General features: G+C 32.3%; 1 protein-coding gene across 2 annotated transcripts in view; it reads right to left on the bottom strand.

Moving 5' to 3' along the window:
* RASA1 (RAS p21 protein activator 1) overlaps positions 1 to 26,656 on the bottom strand; it is an 89,974-nt gene that overhangs the window by 7,010 nt on the left and 56,308 nt on the right. Inside the window, exons 10-21 of one of the 2 annotated variants that reach the window (XM_045566231.1) lie at positions 21,027 to 21,147; positions 20,176 to 20,332; positions 13,344 to 13,431; positions 11,238 to 11,315; positions 9,063 to 9,220; positions 8,494 to 8,570; positions 7,155 to 7,327; positions 6,665 to 6,824; positions 5,644 to 5,786; positions 4,305 to 4,420; positions 3,462 to 3,548; positions 931 to 998 (exon numbers count right to left, since the gene is read on the bottom strand). In XM_045566231.1, the coding sequence (XP_045422187.1) occupies positions 931 to 998; positions 3,462 to 3,548; positions 4,305 to 4,420; positions 5,644 to 5,786; positions 6,665 to 6,824; positions 7,155 to 7,327; positions 8,494 to 8,570; positions 9,063 to 9,220; positions 11,238 to 11,315; positions 13,344 to 13,431; positions 20,176 to 20,332; positions 21,027 to 21,147 (1,426 nt within the window). The remainder of the gene's footprint in view (positions 1 to 930; positions 999 to 3,461; positions 3,549 to 4,304; positions 4,421 to 5,643; positions 5,787 to 6,664; positions 6,825 to 7,154; positions 7,328 to 8,493; positions 8,571 to 9,062; positions 9,221 to 11,237; positions 11,316 to 13,343; positions 13,432 to 20,175; positions 20,333 to 21,026; positions 21,148 to 26,656) is intronic. The other variant, XM_045566232.1, reaches the window with a different exon arrangement.

The raw sequence follows: 26,656 nt of genomic DNA, 5'->3' as shown, positions 1-26,656 counted from the left end.
ACCTGACTGCTCAATTTTAGATTGTACTCTGTATCTTCAGCAGCTAAATTATAGTGTTACCTAGCAGGTCAGAAGCCAACAATCAAATAAATCTCTCCAAAAGAATGCCAAACCTTTAATAAACTTGTAGATTTAACCATTTTAGTTGCAATAAAAGATACTACCGAGATGTGATGGCTATAAAAGTAAAAATTAAGATATTCCAATATATTTTAATACAACTTTGAGCTTCAAATTATTAAGCTAGAAATGGTTCACGTTCCTTCTGTTAATAATGATTCATTATTATATTTGAAGTCATAAATATCACTGTTATCCTTTCTTTGAAAGAAGCCTACAACACACGACAGTCATTCCATAATGGGCATGTGAGTAATACGCAAAACTGAATCCAGTTTATTGGAATTTAAAATGCCTCATTAACATTATATAACTGCTGCTAAAAAGTCTTCAATGGGAAGAACCAGGGCCACTCACTTCATAAGTACTTACAGAGCACTACTGCAATTGCAGATATAATTTTACTTGATGTTAAAGATCCAGTTTGCAGCAGTCTAGCATGGGCTAAGCACACAGAAAGCTCTTCCCAACTTTAAAAAGCCAATTTGCAAACTTTAAAAAGGCATTATGCTAAGAGTTTGAGACACAGTAGGGATAGGGATAAAAGTAGAATGTGTCTAACCATGCCATCTCAGGCTTCAGATATTATATGGAAGAAAAAGAAAGAAGCAAAACAGAAAAGCTAAAGAAGCAGACGAGAGAAAGGAAGAAGAAAAGGGAAGGGTGCTTTGGAATGTGTTACTTCAAGTCTTAGAACTGGATAATACAAAAAAAAAAAATCCAGATTTTTAAAAAAGAGTATTCTTACTAGATAGTATGAAACTGTTTAATCTATTTTTTTTATTTTAAAGTTTATCAAAAGCTGATTACCTGAGATGATATTAAACATCCGTGGATTCAGGATTGCAGGACATATAAGTCGAAGAAAAACAAAACCACTGAATGGGAGGGAAATTTTTTTTTTTTTAGAAAACTACTACATATATGTCACATTAAAATAATATATAAAAACATTTTTTTTAAACTTTACTCTGAACTAGTGTAGATAAGCCCAAACACAGAAAGTTTTAAGAAAACTATAAGCCAAAGTATTGTATTTTAAGAACACATATACCTGCTTCTTGAATATATTACTTTTCCCAAATTTAGAATTTAGATTAAGTTTGGGAAGATGTTAAGTTTAACTGGAGTATTTACTGCTTTGGTTTTTATTTTATTCCAGGCTAGCAGTGCAGTTCACGCCTAGAGAAAGCAGTGTCCTTAGGAGCCCTAAGCATGTCTGAAATACTTTAGGAATACAAATAAATAAATCCTTTAAAGATGTACAGTTCTGTAAGGTTCCAAAACTTCCATTCTCTCATTTCTCTCATTTATTTAAAGTCTGTGATAAATCAAGTTGGTTGTATTGATTTTGTTGACAGTCATATAAAAATAAGAATCCACTGCACTAGAGAAAAACTGACTTTTTGATAAATGTATACAATAGAATGCTGAAAGCTTTTAAGGTAAGACATTAGGAATTCTAAAGTAAAAAAATTCAAATACAAAAATAACCATAGCAAAGGCAAAAATCAACATACAAGCACATGGAATATATGCACAATAGCTGTCATATATGATTTTACCTGCTAATTTTTATTTTGGGAACAAGGTAGTAATGTAAAAATGCAAGCTTACATAGATATTCCTACTTCGCTTCCTTCAGAAAGTATATACTGTCATGTAGATAATTTCCTTCTAGTTTCATTATAAGAAAAATCCACACTATACTTGCATGTAAAGAAAAGCATTATTCCCAAAGTAGTTGATAAAATTCCTTCTTGAGATTAAATAGGCACAGTCTCTGTTCTCTGTCAGAATGGACAACCCAGCTTCTCAGCATTTACCTTTGAACATGTGCCAGTCTGCTAATTTTTGGAGTCTTAGAAAATGAATGTTACTTCTCAAACAGTATTTATAGCAATTATATAACAGTTTTTTTGTCTGTAAATTTGGACTTCTCAAATTAATTTATGAAGAATCTTGCATAAATTTTATTTGAAAACATTTTGATACTTAAGTAGGTCTGTGAACCTGAAACCTAACCTGGCAACATTGAACCACATAAGAATTTCAGTATATAAATTTACTTTGTGAATTTTTAGGTTATTTTAAATTTGAGAGGGATAAATAGTTACCTACACATTTAAAAGCTTACTAGAGACAAATCTACCCTGTTGCAGCAAACAAACTACATAGCAGAATTTCCTGTTGTGTTTGCTTAAAAATTATACTTGTTTTAAACTTATAGAACCTCACACACATACCTGTGCTGAAATATTATGCTGGCAATTCTTTTCTATTCCTCCCAATCACCACTAAACCCAAGAAATACAGAAGCTATAATTCTAAAATATTATTTATGTCCATCATAACTAACCAAGAGATTTTATCTGCCAAAAAAAAAAAAAATACAAGGCCCTAGACAAAATTTAGGTTGGAGGCAGGATCGAGATATTTTCTAAACTATTTTGTGATACGGGTGTCATTAGTTGCCTAATTTTTGGGGGGGAAATATAACATGACTGGCACTATATATTCTGTATAGTATTATTAGAAAACTGCTGTAATCTCTGAAGCTTTTGCACAAAACTTCCAGTGGCCTTGAATTGGTTGGGGTATGTTTAACCTGCAGTAGTGTTAAGAATATTATTCATGATTTCAAAAGGGCAAAAAAAAAAAAAAGTAAGTTCGCTTGAGTGCTGCTGTAGCCACTACCTTTCTGTAACTGTAGGCAAACAACTTAACCTCTCCAGATCTGATTCATCTTTGGAAAAATAAGTTAAAATAATGATAATGAAGTTCTCCTATATAAGTAACCAAATTCCATGATTTGCCAAAGCAGTTCTTCCTTATTATCGTACAATGAGCAGATTGAAACACAGCTTCAGAACTGGAAGTTCTGGTTGGAGACTAGCCTGGAAGCACAGACTGTATTACAAACCAATTAATTGAAATCTAAACAGTTCCATTAATTGCTTTTCCCTTTTAACACCAAATCAATACGTCTCCCCTCTCTCTATGGTATGTGTATGTATGTATATATGTCTGTGAGTGTGTGTGTGAACTTAGTTACATATTTTGTTGGTTATGTAAGTTTTAACCTTATCCTGTAAGATTTTTTTTAAATTCCTAATAATTGACTATACATGAATGGTCATGTTTTTTAAAAATGCAGAAGGTACCTAAATATCTCATAATAACTCCTAAAAAAATGGTTTAGGAGCTACCTGAACTCAGAAAATATTCTAAGAAAAAAGCTTTGAATTGTATATTGTTATTCTTCAGATATTCAGTTATCCACTTGCCTATCTCATTTGTGATACATACAGTGATGTAACAAATGAATTGATGAGCCTTACCTAACAACTCTTGTTCTCATGGTGGTGTTTGTAGGCCACTTGTGCTGAACAGATTTCTGTAAACACCCATAAATATACCTCAGTGTCCTGCCAAAATAACATAATTATCTCAGTACAGAAAGCAAGTGAAAATACTGATCTCATAGCAGCCCAAAGCTTAATTTATCCAAATATGCCATGTTTAATGCAATTGACCTTTTCTCCCCCAAAAGTATTTTGCCAGAAGTAATGAGAGAGACATTTAGCAGGGGGTAAGAAAAACCTAATCCAGTAAGTTTATCATCAATTTATTAAGTCAGCTTCTTGACATCTACTTTGGAACAAACTTTACCATTTTTAGACTACTTCTATGTTAATAAGAAGTATGAAATAAGTATTGAAATGAGAACACAGAAGAACTAGATAAAAGTTCTGGGGACAAAGATTTTGACTTAAATTAACTTCTACCTGAACAAGTGAGTTCATTAACACTGGAGGATGCTGAGTGATTATCTGCTATACATTTGGAATAAGAAATTCAAGTATAGACTAAATGGACAGACAAGATGTCTTTAGTGATCTCCTCAAATCTGGGACTAAAAGCCTCTATTCATTCTCTAAGCTACTATGTAAACTAGACATATTGGCTTATATAAAAATATGGATTGTTTTATTAATGCAAATATTTCACTGCGGTTTAAGTCACTCCTTTTCTTTAAACACACTTTATCTTATAAGGACAAACAATAACTTTCTCACAGTATAATACCAGGATAATAGAAAGGTTTTCACATGTTCTTGAAATAGAAATTGTTCAAAACACAAATGCATAATATCTTGTCAAATGAAAATTTCACCACTTACGGTGGAAGTATTTCTGAAGCCATGAATATTTTCTCCACAAGCTCTGAAAGTATGTTCAATAGGTGTGCTAAATTAGTGTTCACGTCTTCATTTTTTTCTAACTTTGATGGACTTAACTAAGAGAAGGAATAAGTCAATGTAAATGCATCTTGGCGATGATAAATGCAAATGAATCAAGGTAAACAAGCAGTTATAGTTTTCAAGGTTCTATTTTCCCATTTTTCAATGTATATCAGTCTTTTTTTTTTTTTTCTTTGTATAAAAGAGAATTTTTAAGTAGTTTGCTCTATGGAACTCTTTCTGATGGGTTTGTTACCATTCATTTCCTATTACCCAACTGAAGAGCAAGCAGTGATTATTCAATTCTATTTATTTGAGAGGGAAAAAGCTGATTAAAACAAAAGGCTTTTCTGAATGAGATAAGACATCTTTAATAGCTAATAAGAATATCAAACGGCTTAGACAGAATTACAAACCTTTCTCAAAACTTTCCCAATAACCCCTGAAATCTCAGAGTTCTGATCTAGTATCAGTGGAGTAGATTTATCTATAAAAGTGAATTCCCTAGCCTATCTCTAAAGTCTAGAGACTCCCTACAAACTTGCTGTGTTTGTGTCCATCCTTCATGGTTAGTTACCTTAGATTTCCAACACTAAATCATTAATCTTTTCCCTTTAAGTTATTAGTAAGAATTGACAACTCAGTGCACAATTAACATTTGACAGCTCCCAGTGTACATTATCAAAAACAAGTCCTTATTTCAGTGACTTTATATCAGATCTAAATAATGTAATATCTTTCTTTGTAGTTGCTCTAGATCAAAATAAAAAGAGACAGTAGTCATATAAGTGAGGTTCCACTATCTTAATTGATTTATTTTGAATTTACACTGAAACCTTAATCCTAAAAAGATGTTTTTATTTGATTTTGTCAAAGTTATCTCATAATTCCCCTCTCTACCCCAAAAACCCTTCAAGGACAAACCTAGACGTTATGAAGTACTACACAGGGTACGTAACAAAAATCACTAGCAAAGACTTCAATTTATGTTATGCACACTTTCTGAAAATAATGTATACTTTATCGTTAGTACAGCAGGAGAAATGACAAAGTACTTTCTTGAATTTCTGGTGCAGCTTGATGGCTTCTAATCCCAAAATAAAGTACATCTTTTTTAAAGTCTATTTGGTAAAACATTTTTATAAATATATTACAGAAGGTATACTGCTCTGAATAATTTTAGAAAGTTATATATTTCCCTTAAAAATGTAATTAGCTATAAAGTATTACCTATTAAAATATGCTCTTTGCTGAAATACTTAAAACATTAAGTTCTTACCTCACAAGACTGCTTGCTTTCCATTATCTTTAAAATAGAATCTTTCAGAGCATGATGTACAAATTGTGTAGCAGTGGCTTTCATATACTGCTCCATCAAGGTGCTTGCAAGTGTTGTGGCTCGAAATAGGGTAGTGGCTTCATCTATAGAAATATGTTAGAAAAGACTATTTGTAAAGGACTGTACTAATATGACCAAATTAGGAGTGAATTCATTTTTCCTCAATGGTTACAGCCACTTAAATGTACTTTTCCATGCAGCATTGAAGTATTGATGATAACATCCTATTTTTCTATAGACTTAACTCAGTAAAAGACTTTCATATGTATAACGTCATTAGATCATAAATAGGAGAAGGGATTAACACTACCATGTTCATATGAAAAACATGAAGGTTTGGAATGGTTATATGACTTGTTTAAGATCAATAATCTGGTTATTAACAAAACAAGGACCAGAAACCAGCTCTGCTGCCCACTGATCCCATGCTTTTGAAAAATTTGAGTTTATTTCCAAATAAGAATATAACATAAGTCACAGTATAATTTATTAGCCTAAAACAAGGCTATTGAGTTTCAGTAAAATCATGAAACTCAAATATTGTCAGAAAAGATAATCTATGTGTCCAGTAGCCAGAGAACTAACTATCTATAGAATCTAGAATTAAAATGCAGCTGCCACCCATCTTCTGTCCAATGAATTGGTAAAAATTAAAAGAATATGGTAAGTATACCCCACTATTCTTGATAATGAAACACTATGGGCTTTCTTACGGTGTCTAGTACTAATCTGTTATGAAACAAACCTGTATTAAAAATACGAGCTCCCCACAGTAACCAACATAAGAATCAAAACTGGCATCCTAACTGCAGTTTTTAATGAAGGAAAAACAGAATAACTTACTTTGCAGTATGATTTAACAACTTCATATATTCAGAGATAGTCTATATATACTTGATGTATAAAATCTCAGTATTAACCCTGTTTTTTAAAGTATTACAGTAACACATCCATACCATACCTTCCATACTTATTTCTCTGTCATTTAGTGTACATAACAACAATGATTCAAGCTTTTCGTGAAGAAAAATCCTCAGTAGGATGCTAGCCAGTAGTGTTCGGTCTTGTCCACATACATGTGATAAAGCATAGACTACATGAAGCTCCTTTTGCAGTATAAGCTAAAAATGACATTAAAAAAAAAGACTGTTTAGAGTACATAATATTAAGCATTCTCAGTGACACTAACAGGAAATATGTTCTTTCACAAGTTCTTAAGTTCAGAAATATGTCTCATTGAATAAATTTATTAAAAATAGAATGATTTTGTAGCCTACATATTTCTAGTCTCTTAAAACCGAAATCATACTAATATAAGGTTTTTAACCTTCTCTAGCTATCCGTGTACCACTAAGCTATGAAATTACTATATTTAACTTACTGGGTTAAATGTTAAATGTTTCTGTTAATAATGCCAACAAAAATAATTAGACTGATAAATAACTTAATACCTCTTTAAATTCACTGTACTCTTCTTCTGGCATGATTTTTTCCATAGAATACCGTGCTCGAACACGCAGGGATCCTGGTTCAATACCTTTTAATGGTATATGGGAGCTGAGCAGAAACCATTCATCAGTTGCATGTCCTTTCTGTAACCGGCTCAACTGGCAGCGCATAAATACTTGGAAAGAAAAACAAATGATTATTGTCTAAAAAGATAACACTATTAGTCATGCAAATAAATTTTCTTGATGTTCAGTCTTCTCTATAGTGTTAAATGCTTTTTATTACAGGAGTTTTCAGGAACATCACACATTTAATACTTAAGTGCTTATTCACTCATTTACTGAATGCCTACTATGTGTTAGACTCTTGAGGAAGGGTGGAGGGTGATAGATGATTAGGACGTGGTCTCTGACTTGCATGGAAGTCAGTCTAGTCAAGAGGGCAAGAAATCAATTATGGTACAGTGTGGTAAGTGCTGTAACAGTGGTTAATGCTATTGAGTACGGAGAAATATCTAATTCAGCCTGGGGAGGTTAATAATCCATTCCAAACAGGTAACCCCTGAGCTGACTTTAATAGGATCTGGAGGTATATCTAAGAATAAAGGTAGTGAAAAAAGAAAAAGGAGCAGTTCAAATAAGAATGTATGGCCTTCCTTCTGTGTCATTACTACAGAGTTTGGATTTTATCAGAAAAGTAATGGAGAACCATTTAAAAATGTTAAGCACTTAAATAGTACAGAAATGACAGAATAAACGTTTTATAGAGAAAAATTCAAGCTTTGATCTATCTGTTAATACATACCACTTCCTTTGCTAAGCTTGAGTTTTAAGACGGTATTAACCTAATTCACCCTGATGTGAATTGTTAAATCCCACTGCCAACTGTTTTAACAACAGGCTGGAAAGAGGTGTGCTGCTGAGAACAAGAACTGGGAGCCTTTGACTACCAGAAGTGAATAAATAACATATTCACATTTAAGGAAAATTTTTAAATAGAAAGTATAAAGAAATAGGAAAACACTAGAAGTATTGACAGAAAGAAGGGATGGGAGAAGCCCCACACTGTCACTATTTTCTTGTTCTTCCTATTCATGGAGAAAAGAAGGTTGGATAGGTATGTATTTTAATCTTAGGGTCTTAAGTTTACAGTTAATTAGACATTTTGGCCTTTGTCTTTCCTAGATACATTCTTTCTCAAATACTTTTAGAAGGAGATTATACTACTTGGCCTTCTGTTTTATTTTTCAATTTCCATTTTAGGAGTGCATTTCATTATGAATTTTAAAAGTATATAAAACATGCTTTTTCTGCTTTAGAAAGAGTTTCTGTATCAACTTACAGATATCAGGATCTTTGCTTTTCTTTGTTTTATTACTAAGAGTTATTTCAAATCTATTGATGTCAGGAGGAAGATCACTAAAGGAGCAAGGAGAAAAAGAATTAACAAATGTTCTGGCATCAAGCTACTTGATTCCTTTAGTTCTAGTATCAAATAAGCCCCCTATTTCTGCTAAAGAATTTGAGTGTGCTAGATTTAAAACTAGATTCACAACAAATTTTATTATTTGGTATACAAGAATACAGACAAGCAAATTATACATTTTCCCTACCATCTTTAACCTAAACTACCAATAATTCAAATAATTCCTGGAAACTCAAGTAAACAATCTTATATGTGTAGGTTAGTGAATGTTTTTGGACTTCTCAGTAATGCTAATAACTAGGTAAAAAACCAAGAGCATTGTATTTTACTAATAAAGTTGATCAAATATAACAAAAAAATTAAAACATCTGGACTTGGTACTTTGTTCTGACAATTTAGATAACAGACTAAAAAAAAAAAAAAAGGAAAGAAAATGCAATATGGTAAAAGAAAATTATTTAATGTAATGATAAAATAAGACTTACTCAAAGACAAACTCTTCTGACCATACTGGGTTTTGCCCTTCCCTTGCATGAGTTTTTGCTACTTGGACACTATTCAGGTAGATGTTACAATATGGATTAGTAAAATGTTTTACTGGGAGTTTATGGGCTTCTTCAATATGTAAAACAAGGCTGCTAACCTAAAAAAAAAGTAAAACAAAAATTATTACTCCAGATTTCATGAATTATTAGATTTCAAAAGCAATTAAAAACCCTAAAATAGTGACTTTATTTTTCCCTTTTTAGAAAATATGGGCTTTGGTATATTTTTCCCTTTTATGTGACATACTTAAAACATCCAAGAATTTAAAATAATTCTTCCCACTTAAAAAAAATGCAATTTTATTTTACAAGTTATTTCTCCTCTTATATTCTTGCAGAAATAATGAAATACACCTTTTCTACCATAAAACAATAATGCAGAGAAAATGAAATTGAGAAGAGAATTCTTTATTAATACAAGCAAACAGCTGTTGCTACCCAAGTCAAAATCCCATGTGTTATTAATGCTTAGATTTTATTTCTATAAAAAAGAATTCCAAAGCTGAAACTATTTTTGAACCACTGACTTTACCTTCTCATTTGACAGAAAAGGACACAAATCTAAAGAAGCTAAGTTATTTGTCAGTTTTGATGCCAGAACTTAAGACTAGGTAGATTACCTTCTAGTATCAGGTCCTCTTTTTCACTTGACACCTACTACTTGTGTGGCCTTGGACAAGTCAGTCCCTCTAAGCCTCATCTTTCTCATATATAAGTATAAAGTCTACACTGCAGGTTGTTGTAAGGATTAGAAACAATACAGTCATCCCTCAGTATCAATGGGGGATTGGTTCCAGCAGATGATAAAAATCTGCAGATGCTTAAGTCCCTTCAAATGGCACAGTATTTGCATATAATCTATGCACATCCTGTACTATACTTTAAATCACCTCTAGATTATATACTTATAATACCTAGTACAATGTAAATGCTACATAAATAGTTGTTATGCTGTGTTTTTTAATATATTTTTATTGCTGTATTGTTTATTTTTTTCTGAATATTTTCAATCCACAGTTGGTTGAATCCACCAATGTGAAACCTGCAAATAGGGACGGCCAACTGTATATGTGAAGCATTAAATCTCACTGCCAAGTGACACATAAAAGGGGCTCAAGAGATGTTAGTTATGATTATATTATACCTACAAAGGATTATTTCATGGCTATAAATTTCTCATAAGAAACAAGTTGGTCTGAAACTTGCAAAAATTCAATCTAACTTTCTATAGCTTATAAAATGTTATGCTGTTTTGAAGACATGTAGTGATTATGTGTATAATTAATGCCTTTGGGGAAGGGCCACACATTTGGCTACACGAACTATTATATTAACCATTTATCCGCTGTCAGGAGAACAATATGTTAATTCACTGAGCTTACTGGATATTCCCATGAATCAAACAGTAGTCACTTCAGTCAATAAATACTAAGTTTTCCTCAAAACCCCAAGGTCAAAATTTGCCTAACTTCCTCCAGTTATCTAGGGATTACTATAAAGGAAAAAAAAAGCCAAGAAATGGAGGGTACAAAGTTACTGTTGTATGGACAAAAAAAGAGAAAGCCTAGATTAACTTTCCACAAAGGAAAGTATAGGGCATGTTAAGGTTTCAAATAAGACTGCATATTACCTAAGAGCTATAATAGTAGGTTTCAAAAACAATTCTACAGAAAACCAAAAATGTTTACTGGGATTAATTCTACAAGTCAAATAATCTTTTAAACGTTTTGTTTTTTTTTAAATATGCCACAATAATTTTCTGAAGGGAAAAAAAGTACACAACAGAATTGTTTCTACTGTTGTTGTTTTGGTATTGTTATTTTAAGTGGAAGGAATAAATAATCCTTCCTATATATTCAAAAGTTGGCATTTGGACTAAGAACCAGAAAGTATATAAAGAACATTCACTTTATAAAAAAAACAAAAAAACAAAAACAAAACTCTTTCCTGCTACTGAAGCACAAGTTGGCAGCATGGCTTTAAAATGCCTGAATAGATTAACCTCTCTTAAGAAATTTTGCCCAAAATAGTTCAGATAAGAAATAAAAAAAAGATAGAGAGCAAAGTGATAGACCAAAATATGACAATTATAAATCAAAGTAAATTAAGTTTCACCTGACGAAGGCGTTTATTTGATGTCCCTGGACTACTCTTCCGTAAATTGCAAAATGCCTGCAGACCTTTCATCCAATCCTACAAAAAAATAACACTCCATTTCAAAAATACACCCTAGTTTATTTGGTTTCCAATCATCAATTTGTTTTCTTCAAATTCAATAGTTCTTTCCTTCTCTGGACTGCCATTTCCATTCTTGGAGTATATTTGTGCCCCAATAAAGTAAAACAATAACCAAAATAATTATATAGTTCTGCAAATATCTGAATTTAGGTAGAATCTCTAAGTTAATATTACATATATCATTAATATTACATATATAATGAGTGGCCATTAGTTTAGCCAAAAAATGAAATTTACATTAAAGAAATTGTCTCCCAAACAAATACTACCTTGGGGGAAAATGTCCATGTATATTTAAGTTGCTATACTTGGCAAGCTATGTCAGAATTTAACTTGATATATTTTAGGGGAAGAGGAAGGGCTGATTACAAAACCAACTGATGAGGACTGATTTGGTGAAAAGCATTCTAATCTTTATCTTAGACCATGACATAGGTAGAAATGTATAGGGAGATTTTAGTTATTTTAAGCCTTTCAAATGACATTAGATTTAAAAAATCATTACAGCCTAATATTCAAGTTTAAATGCACCTATATACATTTTTGACATTTAAATACCTAGTGCTCTGGAGAGAACCATTTAGGTTTATTAAAAATGAATCTAAATATTCACTTTGATTTACATGTTTCAGGAAAGCTGATTTATGTCTTCAGTTTGCTGGCTATTTCAGTGAATCTGAATTGTCAGTGTTTAGAGCATGTCTTTAAAGTAGGGCAAATTAAAACCAAATCAATTACCATAGCTTTTAGAAATAGAAGAGAATAACCAAGGACCCCCAGACCCACCAAAATTGATGAAAACTGGAAATACCACTTATGGAAATGTAGAATATGAAAAGAGTATGCATAAATATAAGAAAAGGTTCTAAGTGAGGCTTGCAAAACATAACTGAAGTGCCATCAAAGTATGTGACACATGTTTATTCTAAAAGAGGAAACATGGTAAAATAACTAGAAGATCGGACACTGAAATTTAAATTTCTATTTCTAACTCAATTTCTAATATTTAAAAAAAATATGCTTTTCTCATTTAAAACTCAAGGGTACAAAGTTTTATGTGCATTACATGTAAAATGAGTTATTGAAAAATTGTATAAAGATGTGAAATATAACATTCAGTTATAAGCCATAAAACAATAGCTCATCCATCAAGTTTATTCTATAAATCTAATAGTTTGATAATTTATGAGTTAGGAGCCCATACTAGGACCAACAATTTTAAAAGCATCTGTCTCATATCCAGGGTTGGCAAATTATGTTCTATTTCCAACAAAGCCACTTTCACCTCTTAACCACTTTTAAGTTCCTTCAAGAATATAAGCAGAAATATGGCAGCGTTTGTTCAAAATACAACTAAACATCCCAGAAATACTGTGGTTTAAAGAAAACAAAATATTTTTTAAAAGGAAATTTTTAAAAAACATTATTTCTTCACAGAATTACTTAAAATTTAATAAAACTTACAAGAAGGGCATATCACATGTATGAATGGCAAGTACTAAGGTAGACATTATATCTAGATTTAAGAGAATATATAGAAGAGTCCTAAAATATTTTTTTGTTTTGTTAACTAAACTTTTATTTTCAGACATGGAGTTTAACCAGTGAAGAAGAATAATACTTGTTAGCACAACTAATCTAGCTTAACCTTTGGATTATACTCAGAATATCGACAACCTTTATGAAAGATTTCAAATGAGCATTCTCAGTTGGATTCAACATCTCATATAGTTTTTAAAGGTCAACTTAAAATGGAGTTTTATTCCTAATAACCCTTCACTGCATTTGTTTCTGCATTTCTTTCAAAAAAAAAAAAGAAAAAATTCTACACATGAAACTTGTCAATCCTTAAAATAAAAAGATGATTAGATTTCAAGCATCCTTTTTATCACTTTATCTTAAATGCAATAGTTTCTATTCTAGTTAGTAAGAAACATGTGCTAACATAAAGGTTTATAATAGTTTAAGAAACAGTGTTCTTACCTCTGCTTGTTCTGGAGTTTCTCCTGCAAAGTAAAAGATGTAATGTTCTTCACTAAAGTGCTGAACTACTATCTGAAAACAGTTTGGCCTTTAAAATATAAACAAAAAAGTTATTAAGCTTAACAAAAGATATTAAAACATTTACTCCAACTTTTAAAACATCACTATATATAATTACATAATTTATATAAAATTATAATTTTTAATCTAGAGAAATAATATTCTGTTGTTCCAGATCATTACTATGAAAAAGTCAACTACATGTAAATTAAAAACAAAAAAATACTGTGTAGATTAATTTTATAAGATATTAGAAATAAAAAAGTTACAAAGAAATTGAAGCTGAATTGTTAGAATTGCACATAGCTAAACTAAAAATTTTTATACGTACTGGGAAAAGACTAGAAATGTCCTTACACCAAAAATGTTCTTAGTAATTATCTCTAAGGAGATTGTGATTTTATATTTTCAAATTTTTTACAAACTGATTGTCTTTTGTCATCCATTAAAATGGAAACATCATCTCGTGTATGTTCTGAAGTTTAAATGAAGTAACAGTTGTGTACAAATGTTAGTTCTTGTCCCCCTTTTGTAACGTTTAACACTTGTTAAAGATAAAAACCATCTTTTCATGCTTTGAGAACATCATAGAAGTAATAGTGGAAAATGTAAATTGAAAACTTACAATCTTGAAAGTTGCTTATATCAGACTAACCCCCCTGGCTGGATATAATACAAAAAATAAAACAAAAAACAGCTGTTTGAAGGCACTGGAGAACAAGCAAAACAGCTAAGACTTGTGGAGCCAAGATCATACTGCAGTAAGCCTGACATTCTCCACAACTTTTCTTTTCAAGGAATTTGCCAATTCCTAAGCTGTGTAGGGAGGACAAGAAGCTGAGATGCTAAACAGAAAGCAGCAGCTGAAAGGCTAAAAAGCTAACCAGCAAATCCAGCAGTGCTGGGAGAGTAAAATGGAGTTCAGGGCTTTCAGAGAAAAGGCTTTCAGTTGAGAACCCTGAAGGACTATGTCTTCACAATAAAGGCAAACCAGAAATAGAACAGCCTCCACAATGCTGAAACCCAAACTCCACTTGATCCCTGAGTAGATTAAGATGAACTATCCCTACTCCATCTGTTGTGAGAACAATCCTTTCTGGAAGAAATAACATTATCCATACCTTCTGTAGTTTTTCATACACAGTGTTTACCATTCAGTCAAAAATAAACAGACATTACAGGAATCAGGATCCAATGACTGAAAGCCAAGAGGAAAAAACAGACAACAGAGAAAGACATACATATAATCCAGGCATTGAGGATAAGTAAGATTTTAAAAAAACTAGAATTGAAATGTGTTGCCAGAAAATAGGTAACAAGAGTTTTGCCAGAAAGCTTGGTCTAAAAAAAAATAGAAATTCTAAATTGAAAAATGTAATAAATAAAATTAAGACCTCCACAAGTATATGTAACTGCAGAAGAGTAGATTAGTGAACTGAAAGATCAGAAGAAAATGTCTAGCTTGAAGCACAGAGAAAAAATGATGAAAAACAGAAAATTTTATAATAGACACATAAGAAATGGTGAAAAGGTACGACATGTTTAAAAGGAATCCAAGAGACTGGCAGAATAACTTTACAGGGATACTAACCAAGAGCTTTCTAAAACTGACCAAAGAGATGAGGCCTCAGGTTGAAGAAGCTCTATAAACATTAGAATAAATTTTTTTAAAACTTTATGTTAGGCACATTTTAGTTTTACTGATGGAAATTTAAGATAAGGAAAAATCTCAAAGCATCTGGAGAAAGATGAGTGGGACATTATCTCGAAGAGGAAAAAAAAAGATACATTTCCTTTAAAAGAAACAACTTGGAAGGCAGAAAACTATCTTTAAAATTGTGAAAGAAAATAACTGCAAATCTGAAATTTAACATCCAAAACATTCTTCATAAATAAAAATAAAGCAACAAATATTGCCACTGTGAAATACACAGCCTATAAAAAGATAAAGCTGTAAAAATTACCAGATATTTACTAAAACAACTTTGTGCCACTGACATATCTTTCCACTTATGCTTCGGAAATTGTTAATATTTAAAGTAAAGCAGTATTAAAAAGTCAGAAGTTTCACACAAACAAATAGAGTGCTTAGCAACCTCTTAATAATCCTGAAAATAATCTGGAAATCTTGCACAGCTGCACAACTAGAGCCATGCAGGAAAACAGGCATGCTGGCAGTGCTAACATTCTTCAGCCACTCACCTATTGCAGAAAGCTGCCATTAACTTTACCATCAGATTTCATCTAAATGCTAAAGGTCAGTGTATATTAAGTTCTATGCTTTACATAAGCATGAAAATGTTCAATGCTTGCCATATATTTGATAACAATTTTTAAAAAAGATAATAGCATTCATGTATAATTTCCCATTTTGTGCTCTGGTATTTGCATTATCTAATGACACATAATTTGATTATCAACCTATTTTCACTTGTCTTATTATGTGGTAGAGGAGATGTCTTATTTCCTTGAAATATATTTTCCTGATGCTATTCTCCCTAGTATTCAGTCTTTCTCACTTAGTGCTTCCCAACTATTGCACAGTAAGGCACACATTAAAAAATAGTTGATGGTAAACTGATATACTTAAAAAAAAAAATCTGTGTTTTTAAATGAGAGACTTGAGGTTAGTCTCATAGACATAACTTTTTCATATCAGGTTTCAGACTTGGTATTATTAGATATAATTCATGACTAAGACATTTTAAAAAGTCTTCAAATTCTTGAAAGTCACCTTCAACAAGAAACTTGGCACAGCAAGCAAGCTACAACCGTACAGTAAATGGTATACTTATTGCTTTCCTCACCACCTGACAGAACTCCTTTCTTGATATTAACAAGAATTGGAATAATTCAGAATCTTTAAATTACACTTAAAAGGATCTAACCCTTCTTTAATTCTAGCAGTTCTTTAACTGTCAAGTGAAATGTGGACTTTCTTTTTGATTGTGCAGATTTTTCTACAATCTGTACATGTTCATGTAAAAATGTTCACATCAAAATAATGCTAAAGCTTTTCCTCAAACCTACAGATATTGCTTAATATTCACATTATTCAAATTATAAGTATCACCAGTAAATCATTTTTAACCTCACTTTTCCAAGGTTGAATTTCTTCCTTAAATCCATGAACTGTCAGAACATATATATATTTTTGTATTGTACATATAATTTTTTAGGAAGTTTACCCTTTCTTCAAAATATCTGCTGGGTGAGAATCATTCACCAAAAAAAAAAAAAATTTTTTTTTTGTAGATTATAAACTTTTAACAAAACTCTTGTTTTAGACAGCTAACATACTTCAGCATCAACCAGTAGGTGTTTTGATCTCATTTCTTCACATAAGACTGGCAACATATGCAGCTTCTGAAGTAGCTTGGGTTTTAATACAGTCTCCATTTCATAATAGTATTTAATACAGAATTCGGGTCTGTAGACAAACTTATATGTATAAAGACGATCTGTATATTGCTTATTTTCCACAGTGACTTCTTGATGTAAAATCTTTAAATGTTCATGAAGCCTCATCATTAATCATAAACTTAAATAGTGTTTCCACAGGACCTTCTTTGTTTCAAAGGGTTCATTTACTGTTTGGAGTACTTTATTCTTAATAGTTTTGGTACTTCATTGAATGAACAATAATTTTCTTTCAAGTATTTCTCTAATGTCTGTAGATTCATCATTCTGCGGTGAAAATGTAGTTTCTGGATATATGTACATCATTTGATTCACAAATGCATTTACTGATGATACTATCTGAATACTATCTAATACTATTTGCAAGTCGTATCTCTTCTATTTAACTTTTTGCCCTTAAAGTTAGCAGTTTCCATGCAGACTGATAAAAACAGCGCAATTCCAACTCCCCAACTGTGTGAAGCATTTTTGCCTCAGCTTTAGCTATTCATTGCATGATCTCATCCAAGTTTAACCTGGTACTGTGGAACGTATCTATGAGAAGAGGGGAAGAGGAGGGAAGAGAAGAAATTGTTTTCCATTTGGAGTTTACAGTTCAATTTTTTTTCACAAGAACTATATATTTAGTGGTACGATAGCAGCATAAGGTGCTTGGCACCACTGACTGACTTATTCAATAACTTTTATGCAGTTAGGCTGGGTAAGAGAACAATTACTGGGTTTTAGCAATCTGAATTTAATAGATATCTTTTTTTTTTTTTTTTTGAGACAGAGTCTCGCTCTGTTGCCCGGGCTAGAGTGAGTGCCGTGGCATCAGCCTAGCTCACAGCAACCTCAACTCCTGGGCTTAAGCGATCCTTCTGCCTCAGCCTCCCCAGTAGCTGGGACTACAGGCATGCACCACCATGCCCGGCTAATTTTTTCTATATATATTTTAGTTGGCCAGATAATTTCTATTTTTTAGTAGAGACACGGTCTCGCTCTTGCTCAGGCTGGTCTCGAACTCCTGAGCTCGAGCGATCCACCTGCCTCGGCCTCCCAGAGTGCTAGGATTACAGGCGTGAGCCACCGCGCCCGGCCTTAATAGATATCTTAAGTGGCCTAATAAGTGGGTTGACTGTTTTTTTTAATTAAAGCTACTATTTTTATCTTGTGACTCTTATGACTCTCCAGCATTAATCACCAAATTGCCCTTTATGGTGGGAAAATAAATATCTTTACATTAAATTATAAAGATGTAACAATGGAAAAAATCTAAATTAGTTATATTCTTTTCAAGAACTCCCTTATATATTTTACAACATTAAGAAACAATTTTAACTTGTTTTAATAGGAAAAATATAAGAAACAAAATGAAACTAAATTTATGCATGAACACAAAAAGTAACTTCATTGATGATTAACAAAAAACTAAATTTAAGTAATATTCAGAATAACTGGGTGATTTAACAAAAGGAAGTAAAATAAAGCCACTATGAAGAGCTCTCTGTCTGCAAGTGTTATGTACCAATTCTTTTGCCTCCATAAAATAATCAATTAGAACAGTTTATACAGGAAGCCATTTAATTTTTGAAATGTAAAACACTTGTTTAAATATTTTTATTACAATAACATTTTACAACCACCAGTATCTCAAGGGACGCCTTTACTGATTAATGGCACACTGGGTGGGAAGGTCTAATCAACTATCCAAATGAATTCATACCCATCCTCCAAGACTCAGTTCAAGCATCATCAATTTCAGTATTACCAATCTCAATAAAGTTGTCCCCAAAATATCCATTTACTGTTTTAACTGTTTTAGCACTGATAAACTATATTTGATAGTAAATAGTGTTGTCTCCCCAACATCCTCATTCACACAATAAGTGAAGCAGCCTCACTACTTGGGCAAGATCATTTCCAGCAACAGGGCTGGGCACCGAAGGGCCTCATTCTATTTATCAGAGTAATCCCATTCCTTTTGCTACCTCAGGTAACCCAAGACTAGAAATTAGTACAGAGGTGGCTCAGTAGCGTATTCCCAGGATTTTTAATAGCTAGGGGAGTGAATGCTCACAGTCCTTTCTCTGGTACCGTTTGCTACCAGGTGAGAAACTGATTTGAAGAATTCAACACACATGAAGGCAGAGCAGAACTAAAGAGGAAAGAAGCTGGCAGCTTGATCCAGCCCCATTTGAAGGCCTGTGAATTCCCATACTGTTAAAAAGAGGGGGGAAAAATGTCAAGAAATCTTATTTTACCCAAACTTTGTGTTTTTTGGAACTCTTTCTATGAGATGTTAGGGAGTATTCAGAAAAAAAGGGAAGGGTATCAAGGTCAAATGAATTTATGACATACTTCATATTATCTTTGAGACTGACAACATAGACGCTAAGACTCCAAAAATCTTTGCTGTAAGGAAAACTATTTGTTCAATTCAGCATTTCCCAAACCTTTTTGATCATTTAAAAAAATTGACTACCTATCGAAATCACAAATAACATAACATTATCTCCTAAACACACTGAAAAAAAGAAATGACATATTTTTACAGGTATTTCTCTTGAAGTTTCACAACTTCAACAGAAAAAATCTAGATTTGCCTAACAAGAAATGCCATCCTGCAGCAGAAAAACAAGTTGTTAAAAACATTTGTTTTAAGTGCTTTGTGTTTTATTAGTCATAACAATGGGTAATAAAAGTGGTATGTATATCTAAAAAGACTCTGGGATGCATTATTTATAATACAGTGAAAAGTAAAGAAAGGCCATTGTTCACGATCAAAAATCTAGATATAATCAAGAAATGGATTTGTCTAGTGATGTTCAGGATTTAGCTGATACATTTATATTTATTTTAAAAAAGAACTTGACATCAACGTAAGAAAAATGTTTTGTTTTTTAATTTCAAATACTTTTTCCTATTGAAATAATTGTTTTTATGGTATGATTGCTTTTTAATGTTAAGTTTCTTAGAAATGTGGCTATAGAGTTAATAGCAGAATTGCATGCAGCTACTACTGTTGGATGCACTGAGTTAACAGAGAATGTACAAAAATCAGGGGAAATGTGACAAGACTCAAAGTCACTCAAAAGATTGTTGGTGGGGGCAGGGAGGAAAAATGTGCTATATATAGCTGAAATCTTACTACAGGATCTGTTATTCCAAAGATTTCTACATAATACAATAAAGTAGATTTTATACATAGGTAGACAAAACTTACCCTAGAAAGTAAATCTGACATTTTCAGAAGATGATTTTAGAGCTCCCAAAATTGGTTTGCCTTGCTATACTTTGAAATGATCTGAACATACCCACTATTTTATTATTAAAACAATTCCAAAAGAAAGGTAGGAAACCAAATTCTTACCTGCCAAAGAGACTATCATGAACAACATAGACAGAACATACACTGAGATCTATTAATCCTTTTGGTTTTGTAGCTCGTTTTTCACTTTCAAAATAAATAAGTTGGGCATCACTGCCCTCTAAAATAAAATATAAATTTTTCCAACGTTTTCCTTTACCTATTAAAATAAAAAAAAATTATTTTCCCTTAGCCAAACTGTGAAATCATATATTAGAATAATAAAAATTATTGGTGGTGAAAATAATTAAATATATTTCCTTTTTTATGCCAAAGCTTAAATTCACCAATCTTTACATAAAATGCCTGTAACTAATCTGTATATTTTGTTATATTGCTTATCTTAATGAATCACAGAGTAAAATGACAAGGATACTTTACTATATCTTTAGCGATTTCATTATGATGAAATCTTCAAAATTCTTGTTTTGGAGTAATTCTTTTTCAGTCTTAAGGAAAAAATCCTTACACTAAACAACACCCCCACCTCTAACTCCCAAACATGTCTTTATGTTGAACTGAGGTCAATCTATAAAATAAAAACATCAATACCATGAATATGCCAAGTGCCATAAGAAGTGTCTCTTTTATTTAATAAAAAAAAAAAAAAAAAAAACATGGGGGCAAGGAGCAAAGAATCTGGTTGGAAATGTGCACTTAATATACCTGGACTCTAAATTTTGAAGGATGCTTAGATGCACTCTGAACAAGAGTTAATTACTAATAATGTCAGAACAACTTACTAGATACATATGACAATGGTAAGTTCTATGCCTGACATTTACAATGCCTCTATCAAATGGGTTAACAGTAATATATTGAAATTGAATCCTTAGTCTTGAAAGTTTACTTACCCTTTTTCAGGAGATAACCTTTCTTAACAATATTTTTATAAAAGGCATCCTTTGTTTTACGACGAATTGTATTATAGATTTCCTTGCCATCGACTGTATCATTGAGTACTTGTTCTTGATCCTGAGTTTAAAAAAAAAGAAATTATTTCATGAATTCTTGATGGAAATGAAATAAAAAATCTACTAAATTACCGATTAAAAACCAAAGTGTGTTTAATACTAAAATCTAGACATACATGACACATCCTTCTCCTTTCCAACGAAATTCTCAGAAAGGTTTCCTTACCATTTCCCAAGAACAACTAATAAGCTGTCTGTGTGTTCAGGGACAATTAATCTATTTTCAGTATTTTCAGAAATACAGTTTTATTATATTTTACAGCAAATGATGTTTTGAAAACATGAGTATGTCCCAACATAACTGGTAAATTAGGATCAATCTGAGCACAAAGTGAATTCATGTTTGCTTATACACAATATCTGTGGGAAACACTAAGTGAACACAGAAAAGTGCACCCAGCTGAACTGAAATGTGGGAATTTAAAAAACACACCCCATCCAAATATATAACCGTTCCCTCAGTTCAACAAGTGTGTTATGCTACTCTCATCCACCCATCTACATCTGGTGTTATAACTGTCTCATATCAGATAATCCTCCTCCTACTACTTCACAACATTTTCATGTTTCAATGCTTCTGAAGGCCACTTCACATGTAAACTTGAGGTCTTTTTTTCAAAACAAAGTAACACATTTATTGCAGCATTTATATATTTCTTAACATTTAGCATATATAAAACTATGCTACATTTCTGTTAGGTTCCTATCCCTTTTAATGTGTCACCAATGGAGTTCTTGAAGTGTACACTCCTAACCTGACTTTTCCTACAAGCACTGTAGTTTTTATTGCTTGATTTTGCACAATGCTATGATTTTTAGGAATGCATATGTTACATCATAGCAGAGCTGGAACTGCTAAATGCCCCAAATAACAAAAAAAAAAAAAAAAAAAAGAAAGAATTTTGTCAGGAGAATACAAGGCAAGTTTATCATGATCCTTCCAGAATAAGTCAATCTTCTATTTTATTAGCAGACTCAACTGGAATCAATGTAAGTTAGTTTTTTAGTTTCTTTTTTGAGAAGTTCTTAATTGCAAGGATGAGTATTATATGACTTTTAGTCCTTTCTAGAAGCTTCATGGGTCCATTCAATCCTCTTAAAAATCTAAGATATGTCATGGGATTTTCATGATTTTATTTCTCCTATATCTTGAAACTTTCTGCTGTTTCATCATCCTAAGAACTATTTCATCATTATTCAATAATTATTCCTAAGTATGCTAAAAATACTAAAATAATAAAAAAAAAGAAGAAGAATGAAATTCCTACAGCAGGGCTGACATACTGTGGTATGCACGCTAAATCCCATCCGCCACCTGTTTCGGTACATGAAGTTTTATTGGAACACAGCCTGCTCATTCCTTTATGTGTTGTCTTTTGGTTCCTTTCAACTACAAAGACAAGAGTTTAGTAGTTGAGACAGAGAATGAATGGCCCACAAAACCTAAAATATTTACTGTCTGGCCGTGTACAGAAAAACTTTGCTAACCCCTGGCCCAGAGGATGATGTAGTAGTGAAACAAATCATCTGTATTGCATCACTCTTTGATTTTTTTTTTTTTTACTGTGTTGTCAAGTATTACAACATCCTTCCAAAAAGTATAAAGGACCATCTTTCTTATTTTAGCTTTCATTAAACACAGGTAAAAATTCGGAACTCCTCATAATGGTAAAGAGAAAAAATTGTCAGAGGAAGATATTCAACAATTATTCAAAGACTCAGAAAATGACTGCAAAGAAACAGCTCTCTGGGCTCCACTGATGGCAAAATTGATTTTGATAAGCAAAATCTCAAGCCATTATTTTTGAGATGATGATATACTCAATAAATTTTCTCAAACTCAAAAATCGCTAAGTGGGCCATGTTACTTCTAAGAAAAGGGAAATATGATGCTGTCATCTCATTAGTAATTTAGTAGAAAAGACATCATCATGCAATATTTTGTCACAAGAACCTGGATTATCCTATTTTGCTAAAAGGAAATGAGACCATTCTTTAAATTTTTGTGCATCAAAAATTTACCTAAGATGAAGGCACTCTGTATAATTAAAATTATTGAAAGAAAACATATACTGAAGAAATAAAACAATTCACTGGATCATTTTAAATGGTGTTTCTAAATCTAAACAAAATTATTTTACACTCAAAGACTGTACTCTCCAACAAAATTATGAGCCATCAAAGTTTTCAAAAGTATTGCATTTTGATGACAAGAATGAGAACGAATCATAAGCTAGAACCCAGTAGTGATGTATTTAAAATATGGAATGCAAAATGCAATCAGTATTGAATTTTGACAAGTGCAAGAAAAACCAGAGTAATTATAAGCAGAACTTATTAGAGATGTATTGGAAATCTGGAATTGGAATTTACAAGATGGGTACATTCCAGGTCCATGAATGAAAGATGTAAAGCAGTTAGTTGCATTCAAAAGACATTGCCCATTTCAAGTATGTAAGCCTTTATAACCATGGAAATATGGAACAAAAATTTGAGTATGCTATATTTAAATTCTTATTACACTTTCTAATAAAGTTGTTTTTTAGATTATCCCTTTATTCTTATGCAAATTATTTGTAAAATGACTTAATATAAAAAATTTAAAAGCGTACATTGGACTCAGATGATAAAATAGTGATGACTACACTTTCCTGGTAAAAAAGATTTGTATTATTTATCAATCCTTATTTCAGTGGTGATGATGATACTTAGTATTAGATGCAGAATGGGACATTTTTATGGTTGTCATTTGAGACATATTACTACATTTAATATTTGGATTTAAATACCTGATTTCAACATAACCTATATAAGAATTTAAAAAATTATGTTATAGTAGGAACTGGTACACTGACCTACAAATCCTAAAGGATTCCAATATATCAGAAGACTCTATAAGCAAAAACACAATTTCACTTTTAATTTGTACTAAATCACTAGATGAGAGGACAGTTTCTCTGTGTGTTCCTTATCTCAGCCCACTCTCTACAGAGTTCTGGACAGAGAGGTCCCCATTTTACACACTCCTCCCCAAGGAAAATGGATAATCTGATTGGTAGGAGCGTGACAGCTGCTGGACCAAGCTTTCTCCTACAGGTTAGGTATGCAGGCTCCTAAAGCCAGACTTCAGTTGTAAATCCTGCCTTTGTCCTTTAATAGCTAGGAAAACTCCATTTAATAAGATTATTTTACAGAGTGCCAGGGACTGTTCTCATTTTTCAGATACATCAGTGAACAAATCAAAGATCCCTATCTTCACTGAACTAAAGTTCTCACCAAGGAAAGAGATGATAAACATAATAAATAAATTGTATTATATGTTAAAAGATGGTAAGTGCTTTGCAAGGTAGAGCAAGTTACAGTATCCAATAAGGTGTCTAAGTAAGTGTCATTGTAAAGCTATCAATAATTTCTGAGCAAAAACTTGAAAGATGTAAGAGAGTTAGGCAAGTGTACATCTGAGGGAAAATCATTTTGGGCAGAGAGAACAGTTAGAAGCAAAGATCCTAAGGAAGGAAAGAGCCTGCCATATTTAAAAAAAAAAAAAAAAGCACGGATGCAAGTATCAGGGAAAGAGTGACAAGAGGGGAACAGTAGAAAGAGATGAGTTCAGAAAACTAATGAGATGCCACTGCAGGGTCTTATATGACATTTACTCTGAATGAAATGGAGAAGGTCATCAAGTATTAAACAGAAAAGTGACAAGATCTGACGTTTTGAATGGATCCCACCGCTGTGCAGTATAAGGGGACAAAGGGAGAAACGGAGATGAAGTCAGATTCTGGTAGAGGTCACATTCTAGACATATTTTGAAAGCAGAGTTAGCATAATGTTCCTGACATGTTGGATACAGATAGATTGAATTCTTAAAGCAACCTTATAGACTTATATATTAAAAGTTTACTAGTGCCACATGTTACTTATTTTTCTAACTATAAAAAATTAAATTAGAAAAATCTAAGCACAAATTCAGGATGAGAAAAATTTATGACTTAGTTTGTAGGCAAATAAAATTTATGGACCTATGAAACAAATCAAAATCATAACTTACTCAAAGAGCCAATGTGAATTTCAATTAAGAATATAGCAGTGGAATTATATGGCAGGATCTGTCATTGAGGAGGCAAAGGCACCCTGACCCCTAATAAAAAAAACCCTGAGCAATGATTTCGAGAAAGTACACACCACACTGTGTTGTCCTTTTTTTTTTTTTTTTTTTTAAGTTTGTTTTACTTTTGCAGTAATTAGAAGAGCAAGCATCCAAGGTCTGCCAGAACTGCCAAAAGTAGTACATCCATGCTGACTGTAGTTATTAGAAAGATGTCAAGAAGGAAGTAAAACTTAAGATGGATTTTAAACTAGCAGTATTTAGATAGGCAGAGAGGAAGAGACTGATATGGTGATAGAAAGGAATACACTGAGATTTAAAACATACTAGTATTAATTCACACAGTTTAAAGTGGGTACTTCCTGCTGGAAAGCAGAGAGTCATTTATTCAATCAATATTTATTGAACACCTAATGTCAAGTACTGCACTATGCACTGGGGAAAAAATTTCAAAAAAAAAAAAAAAAATCTCTGCTCTCATGGACCTTATATTTTACTAGCAATGCATAAGTAAATGAAGAAAGATACAAGTATACCTCAGAGATAACTGCAGACTTGGTTCCAGGCCACAGCGATAAAGTGAGTTACATGAATTTTTTGTGATTTCCCAGTACATATGAAAGTTATGTTTACACTATACTTGATACATATTAAGTGTGCAATAGCATTATATCTAAAGAAACAATGTACACATGTTAATTTTTTAAAACTTTACTGGTAAAAAATGCTAATGATTATCTGAGCTTTCAGGAGCCAGTTCTAATCTTTGTGCCAATGAAGGGTCCTGCCTTAATGCTGACGGCTGCTGCCTGATCAAGGTGGTGGGTGCTGAAGGTTGGGGTGCCTTTGGCAATTTAGTTTGCCACATCAACTGACTCTTCCTTTCATGAGAAATTTCTCTGTAGCATGAAATGCAGTTTGATAGTATTTTATCCACAGTAGAGCTTCTTTCAAAACTGGAGTCAATCCTCTCAAACCCTGCCACTGCTTTATCAGCTAAGTTTATAGACTATTCCAAATCCTTTGTTGTCATTTCAACAATGTTCATAGCACCTTCATTATAAGTAGAGTCCATCTCAAGAAACTACTTTCTTTGCTCATCCATAAGAAGCAATTCCTTATCCATTCAAGATTGATCATGAGATTGCAGTAATTCAGTCACATCTTCAAGCTTCACTTCTAATTCTATTAACATTCTCTTGCTACATCCACCACATCTGCAGTTACTTCCTCCACTGTAGTTCTAAACCCCTCAAAGTCATCCATGATGGGTGGAATCAGCTTCTTCCAAACTCTTGTTAATGTTGATATTTTGATCTCCTCCCACAAATCACAAATGTTCTTAATGGCATCTAGAATGGTGAATCCTTTCCAGAAGATTTTCAATTTACTTTGCCCAGAT

Source organism: Lemur catta, chromosome 12 (assembly GCF_020740605.2).
Source record: "Lemur catta isolate mLemCat1 chromosome 12, mLemCat1.pri, whole genome shotgun sequence".
In the NCBI taxonomy this organism is placed as follows: domain Eukaryota; kingdom Metazoa; phylum Chordata; class Mammalia; order Primates; family Lemuridae; genus Lemur; species Lemur catta.
The sequence above is the reverse complement of the archived record's forward strand: the minus strand, read 5'-3'. Positions and strand labels throughout refer to the sequence as shown.